General features: G+C 46.4%; 1 protein-coding gene across 1 annotated transcript in view; it reads left to right on the top strand.

Annotated features, from left to right (window-relative positions):
* The window catches only part of tenm2a (teneurin transmembrane protein 2a), a 193,183-nt gene that overhangs the window by 8,367 nt on the left and 163,676 nt on the right, over nt 1–21,140 (top strand). The window contains exon 2 of the mRNA XM_056439037.1: nt 13,364–13,651. Within this exon, the coding sequence (XP_056295012.1) occupies nt 13,364–13,651 (288 nt within the window). The remainder of the gene's footprint in view (nt 1–13,363; nt 13,652–21,140) is intronic.

The following is a 21,140-nucleotide window of genomic DNA, read 5'->3' on the forward strand; positions in this document are numbered from 1 at the left end:
CCGCCGAAAATTTGCATCATTCGCAACCACTCGCGTCTCTATGTTTACTTTGCTTATAGGATCTACTCGCGTAAAAATTCTCACCGCTTTCGGTGTGAACGCAGCACGGCGGACTTTCTTCTCGTCACGCAGTTACTGAACTAGAACGGGCACTCGGTAGAGCGCATATCTTTGCAGATCACAAGATTGGGCATTGAATTATGAACATTTTGGCATTAGTTGCATGCCAATTGGATAGAAATTAACCATGCTATGGTAAAAGAAGATTTGTCCTTTAACTCCCACGTAAAGCAAATCTCAAGGACTGCATTCTTTCATCTATCGTATATTTTCAAAAAATCAGCATCTCTTGTCTCAAAAAAAAGAAAAAAAATTGGTTCACGTGCTCGCTACTACTTCAGACTGGATTACTGCCCTTATTAGCAGGCTGCCTAATAAACTTTAGGTCCTCCCAGTTGATCGAATGCTGCAGCTCTCGTTTCCTCAAAAACTAGAAAAGAGATCAACATCACTCCCTGCCTTAGCTGCTGCTGGCTGGCTCCCAGTAAAATCAGATCAGAATTTAAAATTCTTCTCTTAACCACAAAGCCTTGATGGTGATGCTCCATCATATCTTAAGGAAGCTTGTTGTGCCATATTGCCCACTAGAGAGCTGCGCTACTAAATGCGAGGACTACTTAGTTCTTTCTGTCTAGATGTAAAAAGGCAAGTGGGAGCCCAGGCCTTCAGTTATCAGCACTCCTCTTTTATGACTTCCAATTTCAGTTTCAGTCCGGGAGGCAGACACAGTCACCTCGTATTGACCTTGTCATGACTTTAACCTTGACCTTTGACCCGATCGATCCCAAAATCTAATCAAATGGTCCCCGGATAATAACCAATCATCCCACCAAATTTCATGCGATTCGGTTTAACACTTTTTGAGTTATGCGAGTAACACGCATACAAATAAATAAATATATACACGGCGATCAAAACATAACCTTCCGCATTTTCAATGCGAAGGTAATTATGAGTTAACTAAAACACGCAGCGTCGTAGTAATGTTGCTAAGCATAGAGAGTATCCCAAGTATCTGGCAGCGTGTGTGTGCCCTCTTCAGCACCAACGCCGACCCTGTGGGACGCCGACCCTGTGGGACGCCGACCCTGTGGGACGCAATTGCAGAATCCTCCACGGCGGCATGGGAGGAAGCCACATTACAGGGATGTCAATGTGGTTTCTCAAGTCCTTCACCACTTTGGATCACTCCTTAGCAAGCGGAAGGTGTGTGTTCACTGCAAACTTCCTTTCCACACTTAAATCCATTAACCGTGGAATAGAGTCCCGCCATCGCAGAGACGCTCGGGGTTTGAGTCGCGGTCGTCTGATGAGTCCGCGCGGTTGCCGGCGGGAAGCCGCCGCGGGTGTTCGGTGCTTCTTCGCGAGCTATAATTTCCTCGGCCTATTTAGGGCTCCTGCACACTGGTCGAGAAAGTGGAATCGGGAGAGGAGCGTGCACGTGTTTCGCCTCCCGGGGAAGCTTCTGGCTCGGGTCACGGAAGTATCACTGGAGACGGTGAAGACGAGTGCATGCGGGGGGGATTGGACATTTAAAGAACATAAAAAAAGAGAATTCTACCTATACCCTGTGCCTCATTTAGCTCCTCTGGATATTCAGAGGTAACATGTGACATGTGTAGGGAAGGTACTTCAGCCTATTGGATTTTACGTTTCATAAATCGTGACACCTTTCAGGATTCTATTGGCTCTCAATGTCATCACCACCCGGAGTTTTTGTCTCGTTTTTTGTCTTATTTTGAAGTCCTTGTGTCGTCTGTCTCCCTGTGATTGGCTGCCCTGGTCCTGATTGTTTCCTTCTGTGTGATTGCTGGTCCCGCCCTCATTGTGTCCACTTGTGTCTCGTTCCCCGTTGTCCAATCATCTTCACCGTGCCTGTATATTTAAACCCTGTTTGTCTCATTCACAGTGTGGCTTCGTACCGTGTTGTCTGCGTTGTCGTACTCGTCCTAGTAGAATTAAATCCTTGTTTCGAAGAATTGTAGGCATTTGGGTCCTCTCTCTCGCTCTCGCTACGACAACTCCTGACAAGCGTTGCCAATCTGGTCTTGGTTCGTAGCTCTCAATTCTGCTGGCTCTGACTTTTCCAAAAATGTGTTTTCTGAAATCGACCCATCCCCCGCTGAGTCGAGGCGCACGCTTGTTTTTTATGGCAAAATATAGTTTTAGGAATTTCAAAATGATAATTATAATTTATTTTTTTCTTCAAAAGTTGTAAAATGCTCTATTTGGATTTTTTTAACAGCATGAGTAACATAGGAGTGAAATATATGTTTGTTACAGGAGAAAATTCAAATCCCAAATTTGCTAAAATGGCCGATTTCGGAGACCTCGCCTAAATTCTCTGGACTAAAAACTCTAACTTTGTTCTGCTTCACTTTTTCAAAATAAAACTTTGCAGGGAGAATGTTAACATATTTTAATATGATTTATGAGAAGTTTAAACCTTTCAACTGCCTCATTCCAAACATATATTCATCCCGTTTCGGAGCAGAGGCCCTAAAATAAAGCTTGGTGCTTCAAAGTTAAATGTATTAAGAGAATACATCATGTTTTTTGTTTTTTTAGGATTCAGTGTGTCTTCCGTCGGTTCACAGTCGACCCGGATCGCTGACTGATGATCAGAGACAGAACAAAGCAGCTGCACGCTATTAAAAATACATGGCGAGATTAAATTCCACCCCTCCCCGTCTTCCTCCGATCCCGCTTTATCTTTGTCTCCTCCGCGGCGCTCGGCGCCTCCGCCAGCTGCCGACACTCAAAGGCGTCCCGCGGCTGCACGCAACAGAGCGGAGGAGTCGCTGGAGAACATCCTGCAGGCCGACTCCTTCTACTCCTCTCACCACGGCCCCGTAATCGCTCTTTTATAGACAGGAACCCGCTCTCGTTGGGAGTTTTTCTTCTTCGTGTGTGTGTGTGTGTGGCGCCTGTCACATGCGAGGGAGGTTTTTAAAAAGGGCGACTTAACTCCGAGTAACATCTGGTCTCCGCATTCGGCACTCACAGACAAATACTTTGACGCCGTGCGAGCGTCAGAGACGTGTCCCAGTTGACTCTTTTGCGAGGCTGTAAAATTTTTTTTTTGAAAATGAGCAAAGTAGTACGACCGGCATGTCGGTAGAGAAATGGGACGAATAATTTGGGCTCTGGTTTCTGCCTACTGGCCAATCCTATTGTCATTTTAATTCTGTATGTATTGTACTTGTGTGATGTAATGACTGTGTAGTTACTCTGTACAGCAGGGGTGTCAAACTCATTTCCCCCCGTGGCCCACATCTGCATCATGGCCGCCTCTTAAAGGGCCGGTTGTAACAGAAGTATATAAATGTATAAACTACTCCCCAACATATTGTGAAATAACTCTCTCGTCATTTGATTATTGTTTATTTGAGTGTAGAAATATCGTACATAAAAAAAGTCTCTAATATTGTAACATAAATCCATTTAATCTGAAACCTTCAAAATAAAAGCACGGTATTTTTTTGTCATAAATTTCTTTAAGAAAAGGTGATCGTTTGTCTTTCAAGCCGTCGGGGGCCCCGTGAAATGACGTGGCGGGCCACATTCGGCCCGCGGGCCTTGTGTTTGACACCTGTGCTGTAGAGTGATGCAGGTGTGTGTGTGTTTCAGTACATATGTTGACGTCTGGCTCGGCTAGATGAGGGGGCCTCTTTGTGTCTATTTTGTATGTATTTATTTTCTAGGTGGGTGTACCAGTGGGGGGGGGCGGGGTTTGTATATGTCAACAAAAAGATGACAAATAATGGAAATATCAGTTAAAGTACACTAACGCTCAAAACGTAGAAGTTTCCTTATTTTTCACTTTTTCTTCTTCTTTTTCAATCAAGCTAATATTAAATTAATCATAAATACTCTCTCTACATAGTTAATGTGGTAAATGAATATTCTCTGGTGTGTAATGAAGTCTCTACAGAGGTGTGTAGAGGCCCATCTCCGGTGTTCTAATGATACATTGAGTTATCGCCTTAGAAGACTAGCGGAGGGGTAGAAAACCCTTGAAAACCCTTTTTATGTGAGCGCAGCTGAAAACAGTTATGCTGGTGAGAGAAGCTATACAACTGGCCTTCCTTTGAGCCACAAGAAGAACAACATTAATATTTACAATAAAAATCATTATTTCTAACCTCGTCAAAGCCTTGACTATATTATATATTAATTTTACAATTTATTTGAAAATTAAAAGCTTGAGTTTTCATGGAAAACAACAAATTATCTGGGTGACCCCTAGAAAAAATTAATTGGACTAAAAACAGGAGGAGGCCCGGGGAGACGCTTCGGGCACCAGGTGCTATTTAGCACCGCCGGCCCTCGAACGCACACACAAGCGAAATATCGAGTTACAAGCGAGGCAATTAATTGACGGCGTCCGGGGAAAATGCACGCCGCGGCATCTGCAATTTTCTTAGAATAAGAATCACTCATCAGACATCGCACTGTGGGTTTTCTCTCTTGGTGAGAGTTGAGTTAATCCGTGTTTACAATTTAATGACCCTCTTTGACTCGGCTTTTGGCAGCATTTTGATAAATGAGGCAAATTGTAAATGTCAGTGATATGTAGTGTTGTTGTTGTTTTTTTCTTCTTTCTGAGCCCAGTCCCAGGCTGTAATTAATGTGTGTGTGTGGGTGTCTGTGTGTACATGTTTGCGTTGAGTGGCTATATGACACATCGCTTGGACACACGTGTTTCAGACGTGTCGTGTCCTTGCTTTAGTGACTACGTCCTTGCTTTTGAGTGAAGAAGAAGAACAACAAAAATCACAAATAAAATATGATAGCAATGCAAATGATTTTCCTTCCAGCTGCCGCGTGTGCAAATAAACTTCAATCACGGAGCGGATTACCATGCAGATGAACTCACGCCGACAACGACGCCGTAAATTCAAGGAGAAATGGCGGCCGCGAGAAGGTGGCGGAAGGATGCCGTAGATATGTGAGACGGCGGCGGCGTAATGATATTCATAAATAATAAAGAGTGCCGCACAGCACGGCGTGGGCTTTTTGTCCTCCGCTGATAAGTCACGTAACAACACGACTTGATATAGAAATGATGTATGTTTATAGATAGAGGCCCCAATGGGCCCTCAACATCGGGTTGTGTGGCGTTCGGTCACATATTCATAAGAAGGGAGAATATTTTGTTCCTCTTTTGGCAGCCGGGAGCGATATAATATTTACCCCCGAGCTGAAGCCGAGCTTTAAGCCGCGGTCACACCTTTACTGGCTTTTCGCTTCATTCACGCCTGAGAGGGGGCGGGGCTTATCTCCGTGGAAACAGTTCTCATTTTCTTCATCCACCATGAAGAACTAACCACTAGTTCTGCTTTATACTTGTTGAGGACGTCCCACAAACGTCTGAACATCTAACGCTTCGTGTTTGGGTTCATAACATTAATATATATTTATATATATTTATACATGACATCACCCGTAGGCTCACACAGCTCGGTGACCTTCACCTCTACGTCTGAATGTCTCTTCAGCTCCACTAGAGCAGCAGTTAGATTAACCAACGGAGGAGCAGCTCGTCACTGATTGGCTTTCGCAACTCGGCGTCGGGCGAATTTTGCGCGGAAGAGGCGAATATTCTAATTAATCGCAATTCGCCTGGAGAAAATGTTCTTCTACCGCAACCAATCACGTCTCTATGTTGACTTTGCATGAGATCTTCTCGCGTGAAAATCACGCAACGCTTTTGGCGTGAACGCAGCTTTACATGTGACATTTTCTGCAGCCATAGCGCGCTAAATTTTAACTTTTGGTTTTCCCTAAGGAATGTCATGTGACCAAAATCATCGAGTTCACACTTCGCAAAGAACTACTCCAAAAGTTCAGCTCACGCGGATTCAACGAAACTCGTTTCACATATCTTAAACATCCGGCCGCTGGCCGTCGGGCTCGGGCGACAGCTTCACACTGCGGGCCGCAAGACTTGGAACTCTTGAGCTAATCGCTATGAAATTCTCCTTATTATACTGTCACTTTGCCGTCATATACTTTACATTTAATATGCCATACTTACAGTAATTGCTCTACATTTACATATCTTGAACTTGCACCGTTTTACGTCTGACATTCTCGATTTGCTTTTACTTGTGTGGTTATATATATATTTATATATATAAATATTTATATATATATAATTTATATATATATATATATAATATATTATATATATATATATATACATATATATATATATATATATATATAGGCCTACATATTTAGCATTGATGAAGGGAGCCTGAGATTCAAGATCTTCATTGCCAACTACCGCTTCATTGTAATTGATGTACTTTAAATCCATTTTTAAAAGCCTCTTAAGTAGCAAAGCATATATATTTTTTTACATTTAACATCGATGAGATTATGAGACGGTTTTTTGTTAATAGAACAAATTGAGATAAGCCGGTGAAACTTGGTGCGGCCATGGTTTTCTAGTCTAGAATAGCAACGAGAGGAAGAAAACCACCAGAACTCTCTGTGCACCAAACATCATAAAGCAGCATCTCATTCAGAATGCTCTACATCAGCTGAGACTACATCACATGTCCATATACAACATGCAATCATTTATTATTATTGAGCTGCACAGTGCAACGCTGCACATTCAATTGGATTCAATAGTGCATATATACGCCGTCTGCATTTATTCAACGTTTTTTTTTTTTTAAGACGAGCCTCCCACTCGTCCTCGGGAGGCGCTCCGCCTCCAGAGTGCACCGTGTCCTGTCATGTCCTGTCACGTCCTGTCCGACCCCCCCGGGGGCGTCCGTCCTCCGGGCGCGGGGGGGGATGACATTTGTCGCACCTATTTTTGGGCCTCCTCATTAGGAGACGCAAGGGCACCCACCTCCTCCCCGCCCCCCCCCCCCCCCCCCGCGGCTCAGGCGGGAGCCAAAAGAACGGATGTCATCTGGGAGGTGTGGGAAGTGTTTGACCGTGACTCGCCGATCCGGGCATATCTTGCTCCGTCGCTGCTGCCCCGCTAACGGCGGGGCGTTAATGACACGTGCATATGGGAACTGTAGGCGCATGTGTGTGTGTGTGTGTGTGTGTGTGAGCGGATTGTCGATAATCAACACCAAGGCCGACGAGGCTGAATGTCAGCGCGCCCCGTCATCCTGCCGCGACATGTCAGTCACGCCGTGGAGGCGATGTCGAACACGTCTTCTCCGCCCGCCGCCTCGCTCGAGAAGAAGAGATAACGCCAAATAAATCAACATCCAAAATCAAAAATCTGATCACACGGCGACACGATTTCCTTCTTTTTTTATTTTACCTCTCCTCTGCGTACGTTGACGTGCCCACGAAGACAAACGGACGTGTCGCCGTTACTTGTAAGAGCGTAAAATGACCCTTTTTTTTCCTCCAGATGCCAAGATGCAACATTTTAATCTTCACGGCGTCCTCGGCCTCAAACCACTTTGTTTTTTAATCCTGGCTAAAAGAGGAGTGACGAATAATCTCCTTTTTTTGAGGGATGAAGCCGTTTTGTTTTTTTATCTGGCGGTCGCTAGAGTGACGACTGAGATAAGATGTTTAGCCGAAGAGAAAAGAAAGACTTCTACAGTAATTCCCCGTAAACCCTTTCATGCTACAAATAATAATGGCTTACAGGTTGATTAGAGAGGGAGAAAAAAAGTTTTTTAGCATTATTATGAGTGGTTTTGAACAGCTAACAGGCCGTATACACGTTTGAACATAGGAGTCACGGATATTGTATTTTAGCAATATTATTGGTATTAAGAATTCTCAACAAAAAAAACAATAACATTAGCTTTTCAAATACTTTCTTTCTTTAATATCTATCTGGCATATGTGGCCAAGGTTATGGAAACATTGTGAGTAGAGAAAATGATCTATAACTACCAAGTGATAAGATACAAAACACAAAGTTAAAGCTACATGTTTTCGTGCCACTAGGGGGCAGCAGAGCCGACATCGACATATTATGGTTTCATAAATATATTTTTTTTACGATGAAATCAATCAGCTGCCGACGTGCAACTATATTGCATTCAAGATGAATATGAACGTACATACACATGGCCGTAGTCCCGCTTGTATTCCTCTTCTACATGAAGAGAGAGAAATCAGAAAAAAACGTATCGCCATGGAAACCCTGATTTGCGAAGCCGTTTATTCGTATTCTCTGCTGCTGCGATGTGTGTGTGAGTAATCACAGTGTGTGTGATAATTATTACTGCACAGCAACCCCCGTGAACTCCACTCTCACACAGTCTCACTCTCGCAGCCGGACGTGACCTTTGACCTTGACCTTTGTATGAAACGGGACAGACGCCTCTGTGCCGTGGCTTATCATCCAGGTGTGTGTCTGCACTCCTCCTCCTCCTCCTCCGTTTTTTTCCCTCCCTCTCCTCCAGATGATTTCATCAGTCCTCACCGCCTCACCTCACGAAGCCCTCCTCTTCATCATCGGCCCTCCTCGCTCTCGGTTTCACTCTCAGCGTTTTACATTCATCTCCCTCCTTTTCTCCCTTTTCTTTTATTAAACCTCTTTTTAACCGGGTGAGTCCCGGTGAGATTAACAATCTCTTTTTCACAGGGTGACCTGGACAAGACGGGCAGCAACATAAGAAACAAAGAAAAAAACAAGTTCGAAGAAACTAAAAGTGAAGAGACGGTGACATAACAGAGTTCATTGAAGAAACTTTGACATGTTTGGGAACCTGCCTCCAGTTCTTTAATTTTATATTCGTGTCCGCCGGCCGGTGTTTACATACTTTTATCTCTTTCCGAATTTCTTTGTTATCTAGATTTACACAAGCATGGGCAGAGAGGTACAAGTGTCTGGTGGAGGATGAATAGCGAGACTGAAAGGCGAATTCGGGTGTGAGAGTGTGTGTGTGGGTGTGTGTGTGTGTGACGAGATGATAAGCCACGGCGCAGAGGCGTCCGTCCCGTTTCATACAAAGGTCAAGGTCAAAGGTCACGTCCGGCTGCGACAGTGAGACTCCTCCATCTCTACTGTTCTCTGACGAGCTCGTCGTTATTCCCGTATCGCCTCTAGTGGAGATAAGATATGTAAAGATAAAACTTTATTGATTACCCCCCAAAAAAAACAGCAACGCGGAGGTGAAGAGGTTCAAATCCTAAACCATTTGATAGAAGTACATTCAAGCTGAATAATTAAAGAGAGTTTTGTTGGTAGATTTATAGCAGCAGATGAGATCCAGAGAGTTCTGTTCCAGTGAGGTCGACGATTATGAAATGTGTGACGAATTAAAATTCATTTTTGCAGTGTTTTATTATTTAATAGCAGCTTGATTTTTTACAATTATTATTCATTTTCAGATTCTGGGAGACAACTTGAGTCTGGATTCGATCCCATGACGGCGGGAACACGCGTGTCCCAATTCCTTTACTGTGTCTGCTTCACCACCCCCGTCGTTTCCACTCCCTCTCGCATCCGTCCAAACATTTCTTCACTTTTTCATCCCTCCATTATCAGGAGGTCATTTATTCACGTGTACTTTATTGCTCCCGTAATCCGCACTAAAAAAAAAGAAAACGCCAAAAGAAGCATTTATTTCTTCGGGGATACTAAAGTGCAGCGACTTCTGAATTGGAACGCAAATAAAAATGAAGAAAAAAACATTTTAAATGACACATTTTGGCTGCTGTTAGCCGTGCGTGTCGAGCGCGTATGAGAAAATAAAGCTTCTGCTGTTATTAACGGGGAACCCACCCGCGGCCGGCGGCTTCCTGATTGTGATGCGTCCTCCACCCGGGGAGGAGGAAATCAGTTCACTAGTTCTCAGCACTTCAGGGCAAATCAGAAATTGTTTGAGCTTCGCTCCGAGAAGCTCAGAAACACGTCCGAGGTCGCGGCCCACGGTGCAAACTATGGGAGAAAGAGAAAAAAAAAGGCGACATAATTGCAGCCGTCGAAGCCCACACGGCCTGTTTTACATCCTGTGCAGAATTACACGGCAACCGGCAAAATGCAGACCTGCCGCCGATACTTTGCCTGTCAAACTGCTAACAAGCACAAACGATGTTTTAATGATAGGCCCCTCTATCCCACAAAGCTGTCAACCCACAAACACACACAGACGCACACGCACGCCGCACAACGCGTCCGTAATGACTTTCATCGAGGGAAGTGCGTGCGGTTTTAATGGATCGCTGCAAATGCCATTCTCTCTCTCTCTCTCTCTCTCTTCACTCTCGCTATTGTGTTTTCTGACGAGACACTTCTCCCCGCCCCCCCCCCCCCACACACACACACACACCCGTGTGTCACCTGTTTTTTTTCTCATGAACGCTCTAAACGATGATGCATGGCAGGTGCAGGAAAACGAGCCGAGCGGCGGCCGGATCCACGTGCCGTTTGAAACAAACCGACCGGCGTCGATGTGGAATATTCCGGCCGGTTCGGAGGTTGTTGCCTCGAAAAGAAAGAAACAAGAGAGCTCGGGGCTCCGAGTCGCGGTGAGGTGATGAAATACGACGAACCCTGAGGTTTGGGTCTGTTCTCCGGGTATCACAGCGATGACCTGCGGGGTGTTTCGTTTCTTCAAGTTCTGGCATCAACGTCCACCGACTTATTCGATTTTCAAAGGTCAAAAGGTCAAGAGGTCCGTTTCCGTTCTCGGGATACCTCGGGCACATTTATGAAAAGACTTGGCGTGCGCCCCGCTCAGGACTCAAACTCGACACAACCTCACAACACGCACCTTTTGGACTGTAGCTCATACCGAGGTCACGGAAACGCAAATGAACCACTACTGCCTAGGATTATTTTTTCACATGCTAATTTTGACAATTTCACTCAAATGTCGAGCAGGATAAAGGGATGGAGGGATGGAGGGGTGGAGGGATGGAGGGGTGGAGGGGTGGACCTCCGAGGGGTGCTAGTCGTCGGTTCCATTTTTCATTTTCATAGAGCGCCATTTTCATTTTCATTTGATTCAGCGTTCACTAATTGAGTCTCATCATGTACATCTCATCTTTCCTAGATATTGCATTCTGTCGCATACATCGTGTTACTTAGCGCCAAGTATCCTCTCTCTCTCTCTCTCTCTCGCTCTCACTTACACACATCTCACACCGTTTAACTGCCTTGTTTCTCTTCCCTTCACTGGAGTGGGAACCGTCTTCAAGGCCGCGTTCTGCATCGCGTGTTGTTCTCGTTGTGCCGATCGATAGAAACTCCTACTTTCCTTTAAATTAGCGCTCGTGAATTAAAAAAAGGCTCGATCGGTCGAGGCTTTTGCATGTGCGCGAGAAAATTCCTCTGTGACTACGAACATGCTACGACACGTGTGGGTTTTTTTTTTCTCACGCTCACTAAGTAAAAAGCATTCGACGCATTTTTTTTTTCCCGCTCAAGGCCCGCCACCGAGGAGAAAGGCATTGATCTGATTAGAATGCGCCGCCTTATGCCCCCCCCCCACACACACACACAATCTGTCAGGGCCATGTAACATGTGATTGTTTTTTTGGGGGGAATTTGCGCGAATAACTGAGATGGATTTTTTTGCCGTCCGCCCCGAGCCGTCGCCCCGATCCGTCTCCCCGTCTTTGAGACGAGCCGATTGGCTGCGCCCGCCGCCGGCGGCGACGGGGAGTTGATTGGGGTTCTGCATATGTAATCACTGGTTATGGCATGTTAATTGTACAGCGCGGTGGCCTGTGGGATGTAACATTAGATATGAGCGCACACACACACACACACACACACGTTGATGTCGTGCTTCCAAGTAGTGTTTGTTTAGACTTAGAGGACGTGTTTGCGTCCCAATGATTGTCATTGTCGTTGGATGGGCTCATTTGCATAATCGTCCCTGTGATTGTGGAGCAGACTCTCTTTCTCTCCCCGGCGAGGTTTTTTTTTCCGGGTTGATTTGTTTTTGCCGGCTGACTTTAAGGAAACCCGTGTGCTCTGCTCTCTCAGGCCGTCCTCCTGCGATACTTCATCTCAGGTATGGGTCCGTCGCTAGAGAGTTAGAGGGCGCTTGTGCCGTCGTGTGAAGAGCCCCCCTGTGCCGTGAAGGAGTCCCCCCTTTGTGTGTCTCCCTTTGTGATAAGTGAGGGGGGAGGAAACCAAGAGGACGAGGAAAGGTGATATCCCTCCACCCCCTCCACCTCCCCACCTCCACCCCCCCTAGCCGAGCATTAGCGTCAGAAGCTACATCCACCTGCGGAGCTGCCTCCTCTTCCTCGCCGGTCTGTGTCGATAGAGCCCGGCTCACTTCCTCCCTCTCTCTCTCGTTTGATTGCGTCCGCACGCCCGACGTCGCCTCTGACCATCCCACGACTACGCCGCCATCGCTTTCGCTCGCCATCCCCCCCCCCCTCCTTTCGCAAACCGCGAATGAAGTGAATCACAACTGTTTCCCCCCCGATCCCTTTTACCCCAACAGCTGATGGTGAGCGATTGCATCCACAATACTCTTTTAATTAGTGTAGAGAATGAATTGGTTGAGCATGCCTTTTCCCTTAATTGCTTTTTTCCTCAGCTTGGATTTAATTGGGCCGCGGCACCGTGTATTGATCTCCTTTGATGTGCTTTAATTTGGATAATTTTATATATTTATTTTGGAAGCGACGAGTCGGTTTGTCTTGGGGGCGAGAGAGAGAGAGAGAGAGTGTGTTCGGCGGCAGGGGGGGGGGGGTGATCCAGCTGAGGGAGCGCCGCAACAGTGTGAGAAGAGAAGTGAGACGCTCTTTGATCTCACATCAACGCCGCGTGAATGCCAATCACGGGGCAGTAAAGCGAGGGGGCGGGGCCTCTCGTGAGCTCGCCGCTACACACATTCCTTCCAGCAGCGACTCGGCGCCTGATTCATGCTGTGTCATCGCTCCCCCCCCCCCCCCCCCCCGCCCGCTGATACAAAGACCAATTTTCAGCCTCCGCCTCCGTAGCTTCATAATTAGTGTGCCGCTCTGCGTGTGATTGTGGGTTTGATAGATGTGCGTGTGTGTGTGAGTGTGTGTGGGTTCACTAGATATACGTGTGTGTGTTAGTTTCTCTGTGTAATTGTGGGTTTGCTCGATGTACTTGTGTGTGTGTGTGCTTCTCTGTGTGATTGTTGGCTTGTTAGATATATGTGTGTGTATGTGTGTGTGAGTTTCTCTATATGTGGGTTTTCTAGATATATGTGTGTATGCGTGGGTGTGTTTGGGTTTGCTATATATATCCATGTGTGTGTGTGTGTGTGCTTGTTAGTGTGATTGTCCTCCATCTACTTTATTTATTTATCCCCCCCCCCCCTCCTCCCTCTCCCCCCGTGTAACTCCGCTCTCTCCCTCTCAGGGGGCAGCTTCACGTTGGCCGAGCTGGGCGTGTGCGAGCCGCCGCCGCCCCCGGCCGCCGCCCCCTACTGCCCCGACCTGGGCCTCCTCCAGAGGGGCTACTCCCTGAGCGCCGGCTCCGACGCCGACTCGGACCCCGAGGGGCCGCTGTCCCCGGAGCGAGCCATCCAGCTGTGGGCGGGCCGGGGCCGGGTCAAGTCCCGGCGGAGCTCGGGGGTGTCCAGCCGCGAGAACTCCGCCCTCACCCTCACCGACTCCGACAATGACAACAAGTCCGACGACGAGTCAGGTAGGAAGAGGAACGCGGGCGCCGCTGGTTTGAGGAGAGTGGGAGCGAGGGAGCGAGGGAGGGAGGGAAGGAGGGAGGGAAGGAGGGAGGGAGTGAACACACACATCGAGGAGGACGCTGTAGCGGAGGAGTCGATGTCTGAAGGGATTGTGAGCGAGAATGTTTAAACTTGCACTTGCAAGTTTTTGTCGATATTGTCGAAATCTTTCCACGCCGCCTCTTAAACAGGCGGCCATTATGTTATTGATTTATTCTGTTTCTGATCCGATTAACAGTGGTCGGACCCCCCCCCCCCCCCCGAGCCCCTCCCCCCCCAAAAACCCCACAGAGCCGTCCTTACACTCCTTCAATAGCACTTTAGCTCTCCCGCTCTACCCTCTTGTAAGATCTCACAAGTGGCCAAATAATACAGAATAATGGGAGCCGGAGCATTTTTCTCGCCCCCGCCATCCGAGACGGAGATGCGGAGAGAGAGAAGAAGAAGCCTAGAAATCGAAAATGTGATGTTCCTAGAGTGACGTTCCATCCTCTGGCACACTTTTGTTTAGCGCCAACTTTCCGTTTCCTCGTTAGCCGTAACGCCGGAGGGGTTCGGTGGAGGTTAATGAAAGGCGGAAGGAAGGAAAAGCAACAGTCGTAATTCATTGAATCCTCCGGAGGAGGAAGTGAATATCATCTGTGGAATCGACCTCCTCTGGACCGCGGGGCCTCCGGATCAGGAACAACAACGACTCGACACCTATTAAACACGTCCAGAAACACCTTCCCCGAGACGCGCCTCTCATCCCGCCGCCCGATAATTGCTTTGTGGTTAATTACCGAGCTAATCTCGCCGCCGCAGATATCAGCCGCCGCCGCCGAAACTCCACCGACGAAACCGGCATTTTACAGACCTCGTGGAAATTAGCTTCCTAATCCCGCTCCGCGTTTGCCGATAATGCTTTCTCCGCTCGCGGCGCGTCGTGATCTCGACGAGCGACGATCGGATCAAAAGTTGTCGGACGACTTCACGCGTTCGGATATCTTCGTCACGGGGGCGTTTAGTTTTTTTAGTGCTCGTTCACAGGATCCGAGCATTCACAAGTCGGCTCATTGCTATTCATGATTATGTAGAGCGCCGCTCAATTAAAGTCAATTCGGCTAAATGCCGGTTTGCCCTTCCGCGCCGGAGCTTTTCAGGGGAGCCACCGCCTCTCAGGCTCGTCTGATGGTTTTCACAGACCGGAGGTTCAGATTCGGGCAGCCGGCGCGACGAGATCAGAGGCGGCCCGATAAAAAGCACCAGGTGTGTGTGTGTGTGTGTGTGAGCCTGTCAACTCGTTATGGTTATTTAGGATAACCCACCGAACGAAAGGTCTGATAACGAATGCACGAAATTCCCCAGGCAGATTCACAAGAATCAACGTTACTGCCATTGTCTCTCTATGCACTACTCTGTTTATCTGTGTGTGTGTGTGTGTGTGTGTGTGTGTGTGTGTGTGTGTGTGTGTGTGTGTGTGTGTGTGTGTGTGTGTGTGTGTGTGTGTGTGTGTGTGTGAGCCTGTCAACTCGTTATAGTTATGTAGTGGCTCTGGATGAGGATAACTCATCGAACGAAAGGTCTGATAGCGAATGCACGAGATTCCACAGGCAGATTCACAAGAGTCAACGTTACTGCCATTGTCTCTTTATGCCCTACTCTGTTTATCTGTGTGTGTGTGTGTGTGTGTGTGTGTGTGTGTGTGAAACAGGAGTGACAGGAGTGTCAAACCAGCAGTAGGAGGATCTGAGGGTCTAATAATAGCGTTTGACGGAGGCAGACGGAGAAACAACATCGTGAACACATGCTAAGAAAATCAAAAAGAACGTTGACGTGCTAAAAAACACCAAACGGGCACGCCGCCCCGCTCTCGCCGCGTCTCTTAACACGCTTCACAAGTCTCACCTCCACTTCTCCTCCTCCTCTTCCTCCTCCCCCTCTTCATCTGCCTCCTCTCCCGCCTTTCGTCTTCGTGGAGCTTCTTCTTCTTCTTCCTGTCTTCCGTCTCCTCCCACCGTGTCTCGTTATGCTCCCGTCGGCGCGGCTCGCCAGCGTGACTGACAGGTGTCGGTTTAAGGGTCTCGGGTTCCCCTCCGGGGGCAGGAGTGCACGTGTGGATGAGCGTGCACGTGCGCCCTACTGCGGATTTCACTACCAAAATAGAACGCCCTGCAGAGACACGGTGACAGATATCACAAACCTCAGAAAAAGCTGCCTGTGTGTGTGTGTGTGTGTGTTTGGCGTTCCCATCTACATGAGTCTCACCCTACAACCTCTCTCCTTATAGAGTCCCGTGCAAACCCAAATATTGGTTCGTTATCTGGCGCCTATGTGTGTGTGTGTGTGTGTGTGTGCGTGCGTGTGTTAGAGCCATCGCTTGGATGATATCGGAGCTTTCTTTTGCCTAATTTCTTTTCACTTAATTACTCATTTTGTTTCATTATGATAATACGAATATTAATTGAAGTGAACCACTTGGACTCCAATTATAAGTTCAACACAGGAAGCCATATTTCAGGTTTTCCTAACGACGTGCACTCGCTGTTTTATTTCATTTTTTAATGTCTAAAACAGGTCAAGTTGAGATGTCTGGAAGAAGAGAATAAAAACATAACAAGAGTCGATAACAAATTAAAGAGTGTGATCCTCTGGATGGAGAGCGCTCGTCAGCCGCGGTGCTCGGTGCCTCCGCGAGTCTCAACACAATTAGCACCAGCAGTACACCTTAAAGTACACAAGTACAACTCACACACAACTTTGAATACTGCTTCGTGGATGATTACACAGGGCCATGCTGCTGTATTTGTTTGTATGTGTATATATATATAGATATATAGATATGTATACTATATATAGTATACATAGCCTGTATATACTATATATATAGTATATATATACTGTATATACCATATATATAGTATATATTTACATATATACAGTATATATATATACTGTGTATATATACAGTGTATGTATATATATATACTGTGTATATATACAGTGTATCTATCTATATATATACTGTGTATATATACAGTGTATGTATATATATATATACTGTATATATGTAAATATATATATTTTATATATAAATATATACACTGTATATATATAGTATATTTATACATATATATATATATACAGCATACTGTATATATATATTATATATATATATATACTGTATATATATTATATTTTTATATGTATGTACATATAAATATATATATGTGAATCCAAATAGCCCAAAATTCCCCAAAAATGACCAGACCATGAATAAAAATGTTGTCCCTGAACCCCCCGATATGAAAATATAATCACAGTGTGATTCCAGTGTGATGAACAATATTGCACACACACACACACACACAGCGATTGCCTTCCCGAGGCTGTGAACACTTTAAATAAAACACCCGGATGACGGAGTCACACCACGTGAAATGATAACGTGTTCAAAAATCCATCCATAAAGGTGGTTCTCCCGTTTCCTCCCCGGACATCTGGCACCTGTGAAAACTAAAATAAACGCGCTCATTATTTTTCCATTTGTTGTTTTTTTTGGTGTATTTTTGTTGTTGTTGCATTTACGGCTACTTTTCCAATTACAGACAAGTATGTAAAGCCTGTTAAATTAGTTCCCTGAATGCAACTCAGGGATTTTCTTCCCCTACATCCGGCTTTATTGTCAAGTATTGAATAAAGACACTTTGCTTTTATGGCCCTTCTAGACACTATTAAAATAAAGAGACTAGAACGTCGACTTGGCCGATCCGAGCGGCGCGGGGAGGCAAACAAACACGGGGCGCGGCGGCGGAGGGAGATTTCATTTTGTCAAAGTGGCGGAGGAGATTTACCGACGCGCTGCGCTCCGCCTCGTAAAACGTCCGTCTGGAAACATGGGCGGGAGAATACGGCGAGCGGCTGTAAATCCCCGCGGCGGTGCCTCCCCGACGACGGCATCCAAACGGCATTGATCAGGAGGGAGAAGGATTAAAACACGCATTAGATGGAATAAGATCAGGCTGCGACATTGATTTAAACCCGAAGCCCGGGGCGGACTTTACGGCCACAATCCATAGTCCAGCGCTCTGTGTGTGTGTGTGTGTGTGTGTGTGTGCGTGTGTGTGTGTGTGTGTGTGTGTGTGGTCGTTAACGAGCACCCTGTTAAGGAATCAGGCATGAATCTAATTCAACTCGCCTTTACTCGTAATGGACAACTTCCTGAGCGCTGGCCCCGCCCACTCCTCCCACACGCACGCCCGATTGGCTGCTCTCTCTCTCTCTCTCTCTCTCCGACTCAATCTCTCTCTCCATCTGTCCCGACTGGATGATAAATCACGAGGGCGGTATCGTGACGTACGTGACGGGGCGTATTCATCTCGTAATTAGAGAATGAAAAGGTGGCGCTAAATTTGGTCTGGCTCCTCCCCCTCCCTCCCCTCCCCCCGCCCCCTCTGACACGCTCAATTGCCTCACAGGCTTTTGCTCTTGGAAGCTGGTTTTCTCTAACTTTATGTTAATTCTCTTTTTCTTTTATATTTGTTTTAACGAAGCGGAAAAACTTTCCCAAATGCCCCGTAAAACATCTGCAGTCAAAAGAATATAAATTTTTTTTTTTCGTGGGTAGCTGCCGCTGTAATTATGCTTTATAAAAGCCGCGTTGGGCAAAGTGATTCCTGATTAACTAATCAAATCCGCTAGCGCAGGTGGCAGAGTGCCTGCACCCGTGCTGCCGTCCTCTTTATTCTTTATTATTTCTTTGAACACACCGCCGTAAATCAACCCAAATCAACCGACGCGCCGTCGCTTTAAGGGGAACGTTTCCACGGATTGTCTCGCAATCAAGGTAAATGAAGATAATGTGTAATCATGATCATTTAGAAGTTTGAATTAGTACTTTGGGACACATGTTGTAATTATTTGTCGGAGCCTTTTTTTTTTTCTCGTGTAACTCCGTCCATGGAGCTCCTGTCAATCAAAATACAGGCAACACTTATAGAGGCGGACCGGCGGGGTCCCCCAAGACCGCCGCTGTCCCCTCAGGGTCTCTGTGAGTGCATGTGAGTAAGAAAACTGAGAGTGAAAGCTTGTGTGTGTTAGTGTGTGTGTGTGTGTGTGTGTGTGTGTCAGCGAGGTTGGGGGCATTAGCCTCTGATTGAGTTTTCAGAGAGCAACGTGTGGTGCGAAAGGTTCTACAATGGTCTAACAGAATTAGGAGCTCGTGATGAATGGTGTGGGAGAGCGGCACTGACAGCTCGCTTTCACACGCGCCGCTGTGAGTGTGTGTGTGTGAGAGTGTGTGTGTCTGCGCGCACACACTCTCACACCCATACTTTCACCCCCTTGGTTCAAGGACTTTTTGTCCATGCAGCGAGAGCTCAAAGGCTGGAGTGAGCAAAGTAGTGGTGGACACACACACACACACACACACACATATATGTGCCTGGTGTTTTATTTGTGAATGTCTGTCTATTTTTGAGTCTGAAAAATGCCTCAAAGTCAGGATCAATAAAGATTGGTTCATACAACATATACAAACCTGTTCACACACAACACACCAGTGATGAATAGAAGCATGCAATGGCATTGTTGGACTGGAAGTGAGGACACACACACACACACACAGAGAGAGAGAGAGAGAGATGCACAAGGGCAGTGTTTAATACAAGCCCTGGGATATTGATCACAGTAGATGGATGCTAACTCACATTAAAGAGAGTGATGGGGAGAGGAGGAAGAAGAGGAAGAAGAGGAGGAAAACATGAGCGATGAATAAATGGAAAAGGAGATTGAAGGAAGGGTTTTCACATTCAGCTGACGACGCCGGCGTCGGACGACAAAAACTAAAAGACAACATCAGATAACGTGTTTCCCTTTTCGTGAGGAGGCGGCAGTGAAGGCACCGCCCATGCTAACGGGAGTATTATTATCAGGTGACAGAGGGAGGGGGGGGGGGGTATCGTTTGCGTGGGATTTGTAACTTGCTGACGACCGCGCTGCCGCCCTAATAGGGAATTTAGTTAGCCCGTAATGGCCTCTCATGCCATCTTCAGACCTGCCGGAGAAAAGAGAGAGAGAGAGAGAGAGAGAGAGAGAGAGAGAGAGAGAGAGAGAGAGAGAGAGGAGCGCACTGAGAGCAAATTGAGAATTCTCCAGCCAATTATGAGCGATCATATTTTCCTCTGCATGTCTCTGAAACTAGTTTAGTAGTTTAATGGTCAGCGCTTTGCCTCCTAATGAAGGCTGGAGGTATCAGATGGAGAGGAAGAACGAGGGAGGGCGGCGGGAGGCCGCAGTCGCTTTTATTATTTATTTACTTCACGATTTATTCATTCATTATTTAGTCACCTCCATTTTGAATTCAGTTGTACATTTCTTACTCATCCCCAGTTTCGTTTTTTCCACCTTTTCTTTCCGTCATAACCCTTTTTACCTTCGCATTGAAAATGCGGAAGGTTATGTTTTGATCGCCGTGTATTTATTTATTTATTTGTATGCGTGTTACTCGCATAACTCAAAAAGTATTAAACCAAATCGCATGATATTTGGTGGGATGATTGGTTATTATCCGGGGACCATTTGATTATATTTTGGGATCGATCGGGTCAAAGGTCAAGGTCAAGGTCATAAAAAGGTCAAAATCTTCTTTTTACCATAGCGCGGTCAATTTCTATCCAATTGGCAACTAATGCCAACATGTTCATAATTCAATGCCCAATCTTGTGATATGCGAAGGTATGTGCTCTACCGAGTGCCCGTTCTAGTTTTTGTTGTTTCTGTGTCTTTTCTTCTTCTTTTCTTTCTTTCCTCCGCAACCCCCCCCCCCCCCGCAGCGTACCTCGACGACGAGGAGGACCAGGACCCGTTTGGGGACTTTGTGATCAGTAAGACTGCGTGGCCCCTGCTAGATTACTCGGGGCCACCTCCGGCCCATCTGTGCCGTGTGATTGCGTTCGATGTGCCCTTCGTCTCGCGTGCGTGATTGACTGTTTTGTCGATAAGTTGATGTGCTGTTGTTGTTGTTTTGTTGTTTTTATGAAAGAGGCTGTTGCACACCATGTAATAGATTCAAAGCGGCTCCAGCTGAGAGTACGACATTATCCCCGAGTCGGTTCAAAGGCTCGCTCGTTTTTCCCGAAAGTGTGATTGCACGTATTACTGTAATTGTTGTAATGAAACATTTTCTTCAGCTCATTGGTAAAAAAGTTAGGTGGGAAACGGGGACAGTAGAATAATTGGTTTCCGTGCATTACTCTCGTCTTTACTCCGATACGAGGCGACCATTGTTCTTTTTCCACATGGCTCATCGACATTTACGAGCGCCTTTCATTATGATGCCCTGTTCATCAGCGCGCGTCCAACTGGTTAATCTCTTTGCACTTGATCACAGAAAATTTCCCAGAGGGTGAGTGTTTTTTTCTCTTCGTCTTCTGTGTGTGTGTGTTTTTTTTTTTCCTCCCCGAACGGGAAACT

This window comes from Pseudoliparis swirei, chromosome 19, assembly GCF_029220125.1.
Source record: "Pseudoliparis swirei isolate HS2019 ecotype Mariana Trench chromosome 19, NWPU_hadal_v1, whole genome shotgun sequence".
Classification (NCBI taxonomy): domain Eukaryota; kingdom Metazoa; phylum Chordata; class Actinopteri; order Perciformes; family Liparidae; genus Pseudoliparis; species Pseudoliparis swirei.